Source organism: Quercus lobata, chromosome 12 (assembly GCF_001633185.2).
Source record: "Quercus lobata isolate SW786 chromosome 12, ValleyOak3.0 Primary Assembly, whole genome shotgun sequence".
Taxonomy (NCBI): Eukaryota; Viridiplantae; Streptophyta; class Magnoliopsida; order Fagales; family Fagaceae; genus Quercus; species Quercus lobata.
In genome coordinates, this window is record NC_044915.1 from 35,079,214 (window position 1) to 35,092,129 (window position 12,916).

General features: G+C 32.8%; 2 protein-coding genes across 2 annotated transcripts; one reads left to right on the top strand and one right to left on the bottom strand.

Annotated features, from left to right (window-relative positions):
- Nucleotides 1-533: 533 nt before the first annotated feature.
- On the bottom strand, nucleotides 534-3,532 carry LOC115970022. The gene is made up of 8 exons (XM_031089677.1): nucleotides 3,209-3,532; nucleotides 3,062-3,121; nucleotides 2,798-2,965; nucleotides 2,464-2,646; nucleotides 2,138-2,268; nucleotides 1,511-1,679; nucleotides 1,141-1,270; nucleotides 534-1,005 (listed from the first exon to the last, which is right to left on the bottom strand). The coding sequence occupies exons 1-8, from the start codon at nucleotides 3,389-3,391 to the stop codon at nucleotides 722-724; spliced, it is 1,308 nt and encodes a 435-aa protein (XP_030945537.1). The 5' UTR covers nucleotides 3,392-3,532; the 3' UTR covers nucleotides 534-721.
- Nucleotides 3,533-9,856: 6,324 nt separating this feature from the next.
- Nucleotides 9,857-12,916, top strand: LOC115970587 (cytochrome P450 709B2-like; the record flags this gene model as incomplete). The annotated part of the gene is made up of 4 exons (XM_031090194.1): nucleotides 9,857-10,245; nucleotides 11,251-11,477; nucleotides 12,139-12,389; nucleotides 12,676-12,916. Coding segments are annotated over exons 1-4 (996 nt in total), but the record flags the coding sequence as incomplete, so codon positions are not given.

Here is a 12,916-nt window from a genome sequence, read left to right on the forward strand (position 1 = left end):
ATTTAAGTTTATGGATTGTGTTTTTGTTAATTGTAATTTAAGTTTCATTGATATTTTTGATTTAATAAATTAATGTTTCATATCAAAAGTAGGAATTTTTGAGACTAAAATTCAATGTACAATCAAAGAGGAAGAAACAAAGAATTGATTAAATTTTCATACACAAAAACTTTCCCGTGCATTGCACGGGTTAGCGATTAGATTTTATAAAATTCAAGGCATCATCAATCTTTCCTGCTCTACCAAGGTCAACCATGCAAGAGTAGTGTTCCATTTCTGGCCGAATATGGTAATTATCGATCATAGAATTATATAATAAAAAACCAACAACTTATCAAAACACAAAAAAAAAAAAAAAAAAAAAAAAAATTACTTATCAAAAATAACAAACCATTGTCAATTAGACCCGCATGACTACAAGCTGACAACTTTTGATCTACCTCAAGCTTTGGGTATCCATATTCTCTCATCAAATAGGTTATACCATTATAAAGGGCAGTGGGGACCTTTTAATATTGCATGTGCGTTACTCCTATAAATGAACAAATCATTGGGAACAACTAATAATACAAGAAGCAAAAGCAATTAACAAGAATGGAGTATATACACATTTTCAGATACACAAAGAATGTTGGAACTTAGGAGTATTACACAATTATAACAAAGATATAATGATCCCATGATTGATCACCTCGCAAAAGACTGGTAGATGAAAAATTGACTAAGTAGCTTCAAGCACAAGATTTTTTAATTTGTTCTGTCTCATTGCTAACATAGGACTCTTACTTGCTGATTCCCTGGTTGAATTATCTGAAAGCTTGAGATTTGACAAAGCATCACTCAAAGATTCAGGAGACTCTAATGCCTCTACTTCTCCCAATGTACTATCAACACCCGTTTGGGAGATTGGAACTTGAAGGTTTCCACTTCCAACTTCCAACTCCAATTTCTTGAATTCTTCTTCAATATCTTCATCCTCAACATCAGTGTATGAGGGAGTTGACTCTGTAACATCCACAGCCACAGAGACCCAATTTAAGTAAAAAATCAAAGTAACAAAATTGCTCACATACCCAACTGTTTTGCATCAGCTACAACGTAAAAGGACTTAAACCCAAAACAACTAAAGAGAGAGAGTACCTAGAGCTTTATCAACTTGCTTTTGTGCTTCAATGCTCTCCTCAAGCTCTTGTAAACAGAATTCAACTTCCTCCACACTGATCTTATTTTCCTTCATTGCTTTGGCTCCAATCTGGATGGCTTCTGAGACCTGCCAATGAGAGACAACTCAAGATTTTCAGCAGTTCAAAACTTAGTAAGGCAGCTCCAACATTTTCAAAATCCAACTCATCAAGTTAACTAATTAATAAAACTATGTGAGCTTTGTCGGCTCCTTTATGACTTAACAACCGAGAGAAACCGTTGGTAGCTCTTTTATGTTCTATTTACACCATCAGCACAATTAAAGAAGCCGCAGAAGTAAAAAAGAGGTTTTTCTTCAGTGTATCACCTTTTTTGTGGATTCAGCATTTGCAATAATGCTAAGGACTTCCTCCACTCTGTTCAAAAAAGATGCACACTTTTCTCTGCTCTCATTGGCTAGTTTTAACTCCCTAGCATGCCGAAGTGCCACTTTCTTGTTCCCAGAATGCAAAAAAGCTAATGCTGTTTTTCTTGACCTGCACAGAAAATAAATAAACCAATGAGACAAGTACACTTGTTTAAAGTCTAAGCTGTCACATGATCCACATTATAACAGATGATTACATAGTGGAAAGTACATAGAATGAAGATATGCAATTTAATCAATCCTAAGCTGCTGTGAAAATGGTCAATCAACCCTCTTCTGATCATTTTTTGTCAAAAGTTTGATTAACTGGCACGCTGCCAGGAATCCCAAATGGATAAATTAACGACTAAAAGTGATTATATGACTGTCTTGGTAGACTTGGTAAAGAAGAAGTTCATGTTAGTCGGAGTGTACATACAAGTTGTCCCATTGTGAATATTTTCAACTGTACTACAAACATAATTTGTTACATCACTTAAGATCAACAGTAACAAGGATGGCTTGGACCAAAAGCAAGAAACTTAAGGATATGTGGGCATGCAAGTACTATGATTTAGAGGTAGTTACATTTCACAACGGCGGTCAATCACATCAAGCTGTTGCTGAAGCCTTTCTGTTGTCCAAACTAAATGCAGAACATCACAATCTAAACTTGAGATATTAGAAACTGGTGCTGATGACAGAGAAACTTTTACGCCCTGCAACAATTTTTAATAACCACACATCCTGAGACAAACAGAGAACTACTTACAAAAAGACTAATGCAACATATAAAAAAAAAAAAAAAAAAAAACAATAGGCTTTAAAATTATATAACCAACTTGGAAAATGTGAAAAATGTAAGAACCTAAACTCAATGATTTCATTACTCAACAAAACATCATATGCAATACCTCAACAAAATCCTTCTTATGTATCGAGAGGTACCGTGCTTTCCCAGTTTCTGACAGATGACTCAAGACCGCAGAAGCTTCTTCCGGTCCTCCACAAATGTCATGGAACTTCTTCATCGTGACAATACACGAACTAGTCCAGTGACTTTCAGATAAAAAATTCACAACTTCCACAGCTTTATCCTAAACAAAACACAAAATTGAAAAACCAAAAAAAAATTTTTAAAAAAAAAATCAAAACTTTGTGAGTAGTAACTTTAATACAACTACAATTTCTCATAGTCATATTAAAAACATAGGAATCGAACACTAGAGCAACTAGTATGATAGGTACCTTAAGTAGAGGGGTGAGTATGAGGCGATCTTGTAATAGTGTTTGTAAAGAAGGTGTTGGCCTAAGCATCAAGTTGCTAAATTTTCTCAAGAGAAGTGACATTCGGCCACTCCTTGGGTCCATAAGATCACTACATCGTACAATTTCACCTTCATTGTACATTTCTAACTGACCCAACAACGTTAATAATAAATAGACAGTTCAATGATCATAAAAAAAAAAAAATCAAAACCCAACAAAAGTAAAAAGAAGAATATGGCTTACCAAAACCTGGTCCAAGCACAAAGGGGTCAATCCATTGCGATTGAACCAATTGTTCTTCACCTTCAAAAAAAAAAAAAAAAAAAACCCAAATAATCAGAAACTATAAATTGAGAGAGAGAGAGAGAGAGAGAGAAATGAAAGGAGTACCTGTGAAGGTGAAATGATGAGAAGGTGGAAATGGCGAGCGATGGAGAGAAGGAGGTGGTTCCAGAAACGGTAAGTGGGTTCCCAATCGGATCTTTGACCGCTAAAGGCCTTGAACCGGGCCCGACCCACAACTTCATCTTCCCAATCCTCCACTTCCTTTCTTATGAATTCCCTCACTTCCATTCTCTCTCTCTCTCTCTCTCTTCTTTCTCTTTTACTCTAGACTCTTTTTACAAAGGCAAACAAGACGAAGATCATACACAAAACGACGTCGTTGTTCGTCAGACACAAGTACTTTGTTTTGTCATACCCATCTCCAAGTAATTGGGCTTTGTACATTTTGCTTTTCCTCTCAAAATAACTAGAAAAGATCCAACGTGATCTAAATCGGATTCAAGGGTGTCATGACCCTAAATTGGTCCATAGGTCAAGGCAACAAGACCCAATCCGTTCTATGGATCACCAAGTGGGCCTATGTTTTAAACATGGTTCAAAATGGAATCTTTTGGCCGAAAATTGCTAAATCTAGAGTTTATTTGTGTTATAGAGACTGTTCCAAGTTATTTAGGAAATTGAGGAAATATAGTGAATTTCGGCAACGATGTTGTTGAAATTCAACAAAAGTATGAGAGAGAAAGTGAGAGAGAGAAAATTTTGAATTTCGGTAATCACATTACCGAAATTCCTACTGCCCAAACTTGCTGACCGAAAACTAATTGTGGCAATACCATTGCCGAAATAGGAAAAAAAAATTGTGGCAATTGTGGCAATGCCATTGCCGAAAATGGGTGGAAAAAAATAAATAAATAATGGTTGCCGAAATCTAGGGAGGAATTAAAAAAAAATATGCTACGTCCACAATATTTTTACAACATTTTCACAACAAATCATAGGTGATTAGTTATTATTAGTTCAAATTTGAATTTAACATTGAGATTACTTTTTTAATCCAACAATAACAACCTGCCACTTAAAATTTGTTGTAAAAATTGTGTGCACATATCATTTCTTAAAAAAAAAAAAAAAAAAAAGTGGAATGGATTTGTGGCAATGGCATTGCCGAAATAGGAGGGGAAAATAATTCCACTTTTTTTTTTTTTTTTTTTTAAGAAATGATATGTGCACACAATTTTTACAACAAATTTTAAGTGGCAGGTTGTTATTGTTGGATTAAAAAAGTAATCTCAATGTTAAATTCAAATTTGAACTAATAATAACTAATCACCTATGATTTGTTGTGAAAAATGTTGTAAAAATATTGTGGTCGTAGCATTTTTTTTTAATTCCTCCCTAGATTTCAGCAACCATTATTTATTTATTTTTTTCCTCCCATTTTCGGCAATGACATTGCCACAATTGCCACAATTTTTTTTTTTCCTTATTTCGGTAATGGCATTGCCACAATTGGTTTTCGGTCAGCAGGTTTGGGTAGCAGGAATTTCGGTAATGTGATTACTGAAATTCAAAATTTTCTCTCTCCCACTTTTTCTCTTTCTCTCTCATACTTTTGTTGAATCTCGGCAACACCGTTGCCGAAATTCACTCTCTTTCCTCGCTTCCCTAAATAACTTGGAACAGTACCTATAACGCAAATAAACTCCGGATTTAGCAATATTTGGCCAAAAGACTCGTTCAAAATGTGAAGAAAATGTTTAAAATTTAGATGGGTCTTCATATATCTTTTTTTTTTTAATTTATTTAAAGAGAGATTTTTTATCTATGGCATCCATTTTCGATAATAACTTTTTATCATCAAACTAAAATCTAGAGAGAAAGAAAGAGAGAAATGAATGCTTTATCATTTTTTATTGTCTAGCAAGAAATAGTGCATCACTAGTTGTAGCGAGTGAAAATTATAGAAGAAAATATTTAGACTAATAAGTGAATTTTTTACTTGAACTTTGCTAAAAAAAAGAACCGAAACAATATTTTAAAAAAACTTGACATGAATGCTCTAAATTTGTTAAAACCAATTATTAAACGTAGTATGGAGCATTGGACCTAGTCATCTAAGCTAGTAATATTGTAACAATTATTGAACTAAAGCTCATCTTTCTATTCCCTTGAATTGACAATCATCGCACAATAGGAAAAATCGCATTCAATCGCAAAAATTTTAATGCTGGCGTAGAAAAAAAATTGAGAAAAAAGTCAAATAATGCTTTATTTGGACGGTGGAAATTATGAACCGCAGCGTGCAAGTATAGCCACAAAAAACTTACCTGCTCTATCTACATAGCTTGCTAATCCAAAGAAGTAAACAGCTAAGAGAATTGCCAACACGATGGCTTTCACCTCAGCAATGACCTCAGCTGGCTCAGCACATGTCTACATGGCGTGCAACCATCAAAGAGCTAGAACAGCGCAACGCCACATCCGATTATGTGTATGAGCAATGACTAATAATAGCCGCATGTTACTTATTACACCTTCACCGTACGCAAACTCCCTACATGATTGAATTTGAAATCGTGTTTTTAAAATACAATTTCAAAAGATGGATAAAATTTTCTATATATATAAATATATATATATATATATATATATTCTCATTCGGGACTAAACATATTCCTTCACTTCAGCTTAGCTATAACACACCTCTCTTTCATTCCAACGGATTACCTTCCTGCTATTGGCATAATAGCTTCTATAATTTTTCTTATTTCAAAGATTTTGCAAATCTGTAGGATTCTTCTCTGGAGGCCAAATGCCTTGACTAAACACTTTAAAAAACAAGGGATCGTAGGGCCACCTTGCTCTATCCTTTATGGTTCTCCTCATGAAGTGAAGAAGCTGAATATGGCTGCAAGACAAACTGTTTTAGATACAAACTCACATGATATTACTCCGAGTGTTGTCCCTCACTACCACAAGTGGTCCTCGTTATATAGTGTTTAATTTCTCCTCCCTTTTCTACTTACTAATATCTTCTTAATTTGTCTTAGTAATTATTATTGGTTCTCCCTCACTATCCTGTGTCTTTGTTGATGAGTAAGAATATGGAGTGAATTTGGCTCTACGTATATAGAATGACTAAAGTTCCACTTCCCGCCCTTTATATATATATATATAGAGAGAGAGAGAGAGATAAATTTTTGCTATAAAATAGGTTGTAGTCTTAGGATACAACCTTATTTAATATTTTTTTATTAGAGGTGAATTTTGATAAATCCACCATTAGATTACATTTTCATCTTATATCTTCCATACTTGCAAATTTTCTAGAAAAATAAAGATCAATAGTTATCTCATCAATAAATTATTTAAATTGCAAATTTTTGTAATTTAAAATTATGCGTAAAATATAAAATTATAGATTATATAGTAAATAATATCCAATTGATACAAAATTTGACATGTGTATTAAGAACGCAAAAAATATACAATTTAACGGTTAGATTTTCAAAATATGTAATAATATTTATTTTATTAGGTAAGGTTGTAGTCTTAGGCTACAACTAATTTTGTAGCTAAAGTTTATCCTATATGGTAATTAGTTTTGGTGCAAAGTGATTCAAGTCCAAATTTCTTATTCAATGATAAACACTATTATTATTTAGGTCAACGAGAATCCATGTGCGTGTACATATATATATATATATATATATATATTTATATATATACACACTAATCCAATAACCCAGTAGAGTAAATTTAGTTGGAATGGTCTCCAATAACGAAGAATAATTTAAGAGACACATCTAATCACGCACTCAATTTCATAATTTATTGATTTGTGTGATTGTGAGTTATTGAAAATTTTTGCTCATTATTGATTGGTGCAACGCATCATTTTTATTCTACTATTCACAATCAAACAAGTTAATTTATTCCTCTCTAAGAGACACATCTAATCACGCACTCAATTTCATAATTTATTGATTTGTGTGATTGTGAGTTGTTGAAAATTTTTGCTCATTATTGATTGGTGCAAAAGCATCATTTTTATTCTACTATTCACAATCAAACAAGTTAATTTATTCCTCTCTCTCTCTCTCTCTCTCCAAAGGCAAACAAGACGATGATCGTACACAAAACGACGTCGTTCTTCGTCAGACACAAGTACTTTGTTTCGTCATACCCATCTCCAAGTAACTGGGCTTTGTACATTCTACTTTTCCTCTCAAAATAACCAGAAAGGATCCAGCGTGATCTAAATCGGATTCAAGGGTCGAGTCATGACCCTAAATTGGTCCATAGGTCAAGGCAGCAAGACCCAATTCATTCTATGGATCACCAAGTGGGCCTCTGTTTTAAACATGGTTCAAAATGTGAAGAAAATGTTTAAAATTTAGATGGGTCTTCATAAATCTTTTTTTTTTTTAATTTATTTATTTAAAGAGAGATTTTTTTACCTATGACATCTAATTTTTATGATAACTCTTTATCATTATACTAAAATTCAAAGAGAGAGAGAGAAATGAATGCTTTATCATTTTTTATTGTCTAGCAAAGAATAATGCATCACCAGTTGTAGCGAGTGAAAATTATGGGACAAAATATTAAGACTAATAAGTGACTTTTTTACTTGATTTTTGCTATAAAAAAAAAGAGCCAAAACGATATTTTTAAAAAGCTTGACGTGAAATCATGGGCGGTGGCATGTATAGTTCAGGGGGTTCAAATGAACCCCCTGAGCTAGCAATTTTTTTTTTTTTAATATAATATATTTTGTTTTTTTATTTGACTCTCTTAAATAAAAATTTGAACACTATGACTCTAATTTTTTTTAAAACCCACTAGAAATAAGTTTAATTGTGATCATCTTAACTATATTTTGATATTTTTAAATACAAAAAAATGCCTAACAACAATCTAATTTTATCTAAAATAGGGAGAAATAGTAAGCCCAACAACAAAGTAAAATTTTTTTTTCATCTAAAATCATTTAAAAAAGCCCATTTAGATCTTAATAAATTTGAAATAGACTAATGGAAAGTTCATAGTCTACATTATACTATCATTGTAATATTTACATGGTTTCTAAACAAATGTGTACAATATTGTATAGTTTTTGTAAATGTGTGTAGTATAGTTATCTATAATATAAATCTTACATTGATAGTACAATGTAAACATATAATTATCATGAACTAATAAATAAAAGTATTTTAAGTAGTAATAATTAAAATTCACTTAACAACAACAATTAACATGTTCATTGTGGGTACTTAAGGCATGCTTGCAACGTCCTAGGCATGCTTGGCAATGTCCTTGGCCGACCTCGGCATGCCTTGCAACGTCCTCGGCATGTTTAGCAACGTCCTAGGCATGCTTGGCAATGTCCTTGGCCGACCTTGGCATGCTTTGCAACGTCTTAAGCGTCCCACATCGAAGAGAAATCCCCCCACTTTCTACCTTATAAGCTTTGAAGAGAAAGAGTAGTGTATCACTATTTCCAAAGCATGCCAAGGTCGGCCAAGAACATTGCCAAGCATGCCTAGGACGTTGCTAAGCATGCCGAGGACGTTGCAAGGCATGCCGAGGTCGGCCAAGGACGTTGCCAAGCATGCCTTAGGTACCCACATTCATTATATTAAGAAAAATATGTCATATAAACCTATAGTTTATTTTTTATTCTATTACTAGAACGTACTATAGACAAATTTGTAATAAGAAAATCATTGAGATTGTAAGATTCATATTTTACTTAAGATGTATTTTTTTATTGACCCCTATAAAAAAATCCTAGAGCCACCATTGCGTGAAATGCTCTAAATTTGTTAAAACCAATTATTAAATGTAGTATGGAGTATTGGACCTAGTCATCTAAGCTAGTAATATTGTAGGTTTCAAAAAAAAAAAAAAGCTAGTAATATTGTAACAATTATTGAACTAAAGTTCATTTTTCTATTCCCTTGAATTGACAATCATCGCACAATAGGAAAAATCGCATTCAATCGCAAAAATTTTAATGCTGGTGTAGAAAAAAAATGGTGAAAAAGTCAAATAATGCTTTATTTGTACGGTGGAAATTATGAACCGCAGCTTGCAAGTATAGCCACAAAAAACTTACCTGCTCTATCTAGGTTTTTATTAAAAAATAACTATAAAATCCAATCTATATTATTAGTTAGGCAACGTTTCAAACATATTTGGTTTCTAACAATTCGAGTTCTCTACACTTGATTTTGTCCAGTGAATTTGCACTTGGAAATCAAGTGTGAGACACTCGATTTCCATACTCACTTGGAAATCGAGTGTCTCACACTTGATTTTCTCAGAGTAAAATCGAGTCTTTTGGACTCAATTTATTAAAATGAAATTTGTTTCAAACCTTGCTTAACTAATAATATAGTTTGGGTTTTATAGTTATTTTTTAATAAAATCCCTCTATCTACACTTTGCTAATCCAAAGAAGTTACAGCTATAAGAGAATTGCCAACACGATGGCTTTCACCTCAGCAATGACCTCAGCTGGCTCAGCATATGTCTACATGGCGTGCACCCATCAAACGGCTAGAACAGCCTATGCCACATCCGATATGTGTATGAGCAATGACTAATGATAGCCGCAAAAAAATGCGGCTATCATTAGTCATCCGATATGTGTATGAGCAATGACTAATGATAGCCGCAAAAAAATGCGGCTATCATTAGTCATTACAAACTCCCTACATGATTGAAATCATCACTATAAAAAAATGGGGCTATCCCAGTGTTTGCAAAAGATGGATAAAATTTTCTATATATATTCTCATTCGGACTAACCATATTCCTTCACTTCAACCTAGCTATAACACACCTCTCTTTCATTCCAATGGATTACCTTCCTGCTATTGGCATAATAGCTTCTATAATTTTTCTTATTTCAAAGATTTTGCAAATCTGTAGGATTCTTCTCTGGAGGCCATATGCCTTGACTAAACACTTTAAAAAACAAGGGATCGTAGGGCCACCTTGCTCTATCCTTTATGGTTCTCTTCATGAAGTGAAGAAGCTGAATATGGCTGCAAGACAAACTGTTTTAGATACAAACTCACATGATATTACTCCGAGGATTGTCCCTCACTACCACAAGTGGTCCTCGTTATATGGTGTTTAATTTCTCTTACCTTTTCTACTTACTAATATCTTCTTTGTCTTAGTAATTATTGGTTCGATCTCCCTCACTACCCTGTGTTTTTGTTGATGAGTAAGAATATGGAGTGAATTTGGCTCCACATATATAGAATCACTAAAGTTCTACTTCCCACCCTTTATTTATATATATATATATATATATGGACAAAATTTAGTTATAAAATTGTTTGTAACCTAAGGATACAACTTACTTTTTTTTTTTTTTTGACAATGAAAAAAAAAAAAAAATCCACCATTGGATTGAATTTATATCTTATATCTTCCATACTTGCAAAATTTTTAGAAAAATAAAGATTAATAGTTATCTCATTAATAAATTATTTAAATTGCAAGTTTTTGTAATTTAAAATTATGCATAAATATAAACTTATAGATCATATAGTAAATAATATCTAATTGATACAAAATTTGACATGTGTATTAAGAACGCAAATAATATACAATTTAACGGTTAGATTTTCAAAATACGTAATAATATTTATTTTATTAGGTAAGGTTGTAGTTTTACACTACAACTAATTTTGTAGTTAAAGTTTGTCCTATATATATATATATATATATATATATATGATGTTAGCTATATTAGGATTGTTATTTATTATTAAGTTAAAATAGTAATTAGTTTTGGTGCAAAGTGATTCCATTAACCAAGTACTTGAGAAAATTTAGTTGGAATGGTCTCTAACAATGAAGAATAATTTAAGAGACACATCTATTCACGCACTCAATTTCATAATTTATTGATTTATGTGATTGTGAGTGGTTGAAATTTTTTGCCCATTATTGATTGGTGCAACACATCATTTTTCTTCTACTATTCACAATCACACAAGTTAATAAATTGTGAAAGTTGATGTAGAAATGATTGTGTCCGAAGTATTGTCTAGATAAGTGCAATAGTCATGAGGTATATACAATTGCTATGCAATTGCCGATTCTAAGATATATTTATGCCGCAGGAGAGACATTTCTGTATTGGTTTGGAATGCAGCCAAGGATTTGCATTTCTGACCCCGAGTTGGCTAAACAAATACTATCAAACAAGTTTGGCTTCTACGTAAAACCATCGTCGAGGCCTTCAGTTCAAACACTAGTGGGGAACAAAGGGTTAGTCTTAATCAGTGGCTTGGACTGGGTTAAGCACAGAAGGATTATCAATCCCGCCTTCTCACTAGACAAGCTCAAGGTAAGAAACCCAGCCCCCCTGAACCTTTTTTTTTCATTTTTTATTTGCTCATAATCTATCTATGTTTAATATATTATAGTAGGGAAGTAGAAGCTCTATCTTTGTTTAAATTTGATTATGATTACGTTCTAATTTTGTCCCAAGTATTATTTTATTTCTATTAGGTTTTACATGTTCTAATTTTGTGTCAAATGTTTTTTAAAATAAAGCATTCAAGAATTAATAGCTTGTATGCTGCACCCAATGATATAATCTTAAATGGTTTTTTCAAGGGTTGATAAAAATAAAAATAAAACAAACATCGATCATAACTTGATTGTAAATCAGAAAAATTGGGCACCCATAATTTCAATCCACAGTATAGGTATCGTAAGATTTGATGACAACAATATACACATACATATAATTTTTATTGCACGAGTATATAATATATATGAATAAAAAAAAAAATCTCTAAATTTCATCCAATTAACCAATAATGTGATTATTTATAAAATTATTCATGCATATAATTTAAACAAGTCACATGACAATTTAAAAAAGTCATGTAACTAAGACATAGTGGTCTAGAAGAAATTTTTTTTTTCAAAATAGTTTGATGGTAAGCTTTTCTACACATACAGTGTTAGGTTTTTCACTCTTTGGAATTTGGATACTACAGGTTATGGTAAAAAGAATGACAGCGTGTACCATATCCAAGCTTGATGAGTGGAACAATCAAGTTGTTGCAGCTGAGGACCATTGTCACAGTATAGAGATGAATGGAGAATTTAAAGAACTAACAGCTGATATAATCGCCCACACTGCCTTTGGCAGTAGCTATGCCCAAGGGCTGGAGGTCTTTGAGGCACAACAAGAGCTTCAAAAATATTGTGCAGCTACACATACTGACATTTTCATCCCTGGCAGCCAGTAATTGCTCACTCTTTAACCTTCTTGATTTATTCTTATGATTCGGCATGTTGGGGTTATACACTTGTATTTCCACGAGTGATGCTAGAGGTATATACTATATAAATCTTATAAATTGATGCATCACCAATCACAAAAGTAAGTTAAACACTCATTTATTATATTGTCTTAGTGATACCAATCATATCCATTGTTAGTCAATTTTAAGTGTTTTGTAATTAACAGCTTTAGCGGTTTCCATATTTTCCTGCCAAGTGCTTGACTTTTAATTTCTTCTTCTTCGTAGATATCTTCCTACCCCATTAAATCTCCAAATATGGAAGCTTGACAAAAAGGTGAAAACTTCACTGAAGAGCATCATTGAGAGTAGATTAAATTCCAAAGCTACTGGAAGCTCTTGTGAAGTTGATGATCTACTTGGTTTGATGCTTGAAGCCTCAGAAAGTGATGGGAAACCTAAGTTGAATGTAAATGAAATCATAGAGGAGTGCAAGACATTCTTCTTTGCAGGGCATGAAACCTCCTCC

Coding starts and splice junctions, on each gene's coding strand:
- LOC115970022 (XM_031089677.1), bottom strand. CDS start 3,391: ATGGAAGTGAGGGAATTCATAAGAAAGGAAGTGGAGGATTGGGAAGAT. Junction 2,966..3,061: donor TGTGCTTGGACCAGGTTTTG/GTAAGCCATATT, acceptor TTGTTGGGTCAG/TTAGAAATGTACAATGAAGG. Junction 1,271..1,510: donor ATGCTGAATCCACAAAAAAG/GTGATACACTGA, acceptor TCTCATTGGCAG/GTCTCAGAAGCCATCCAGAT.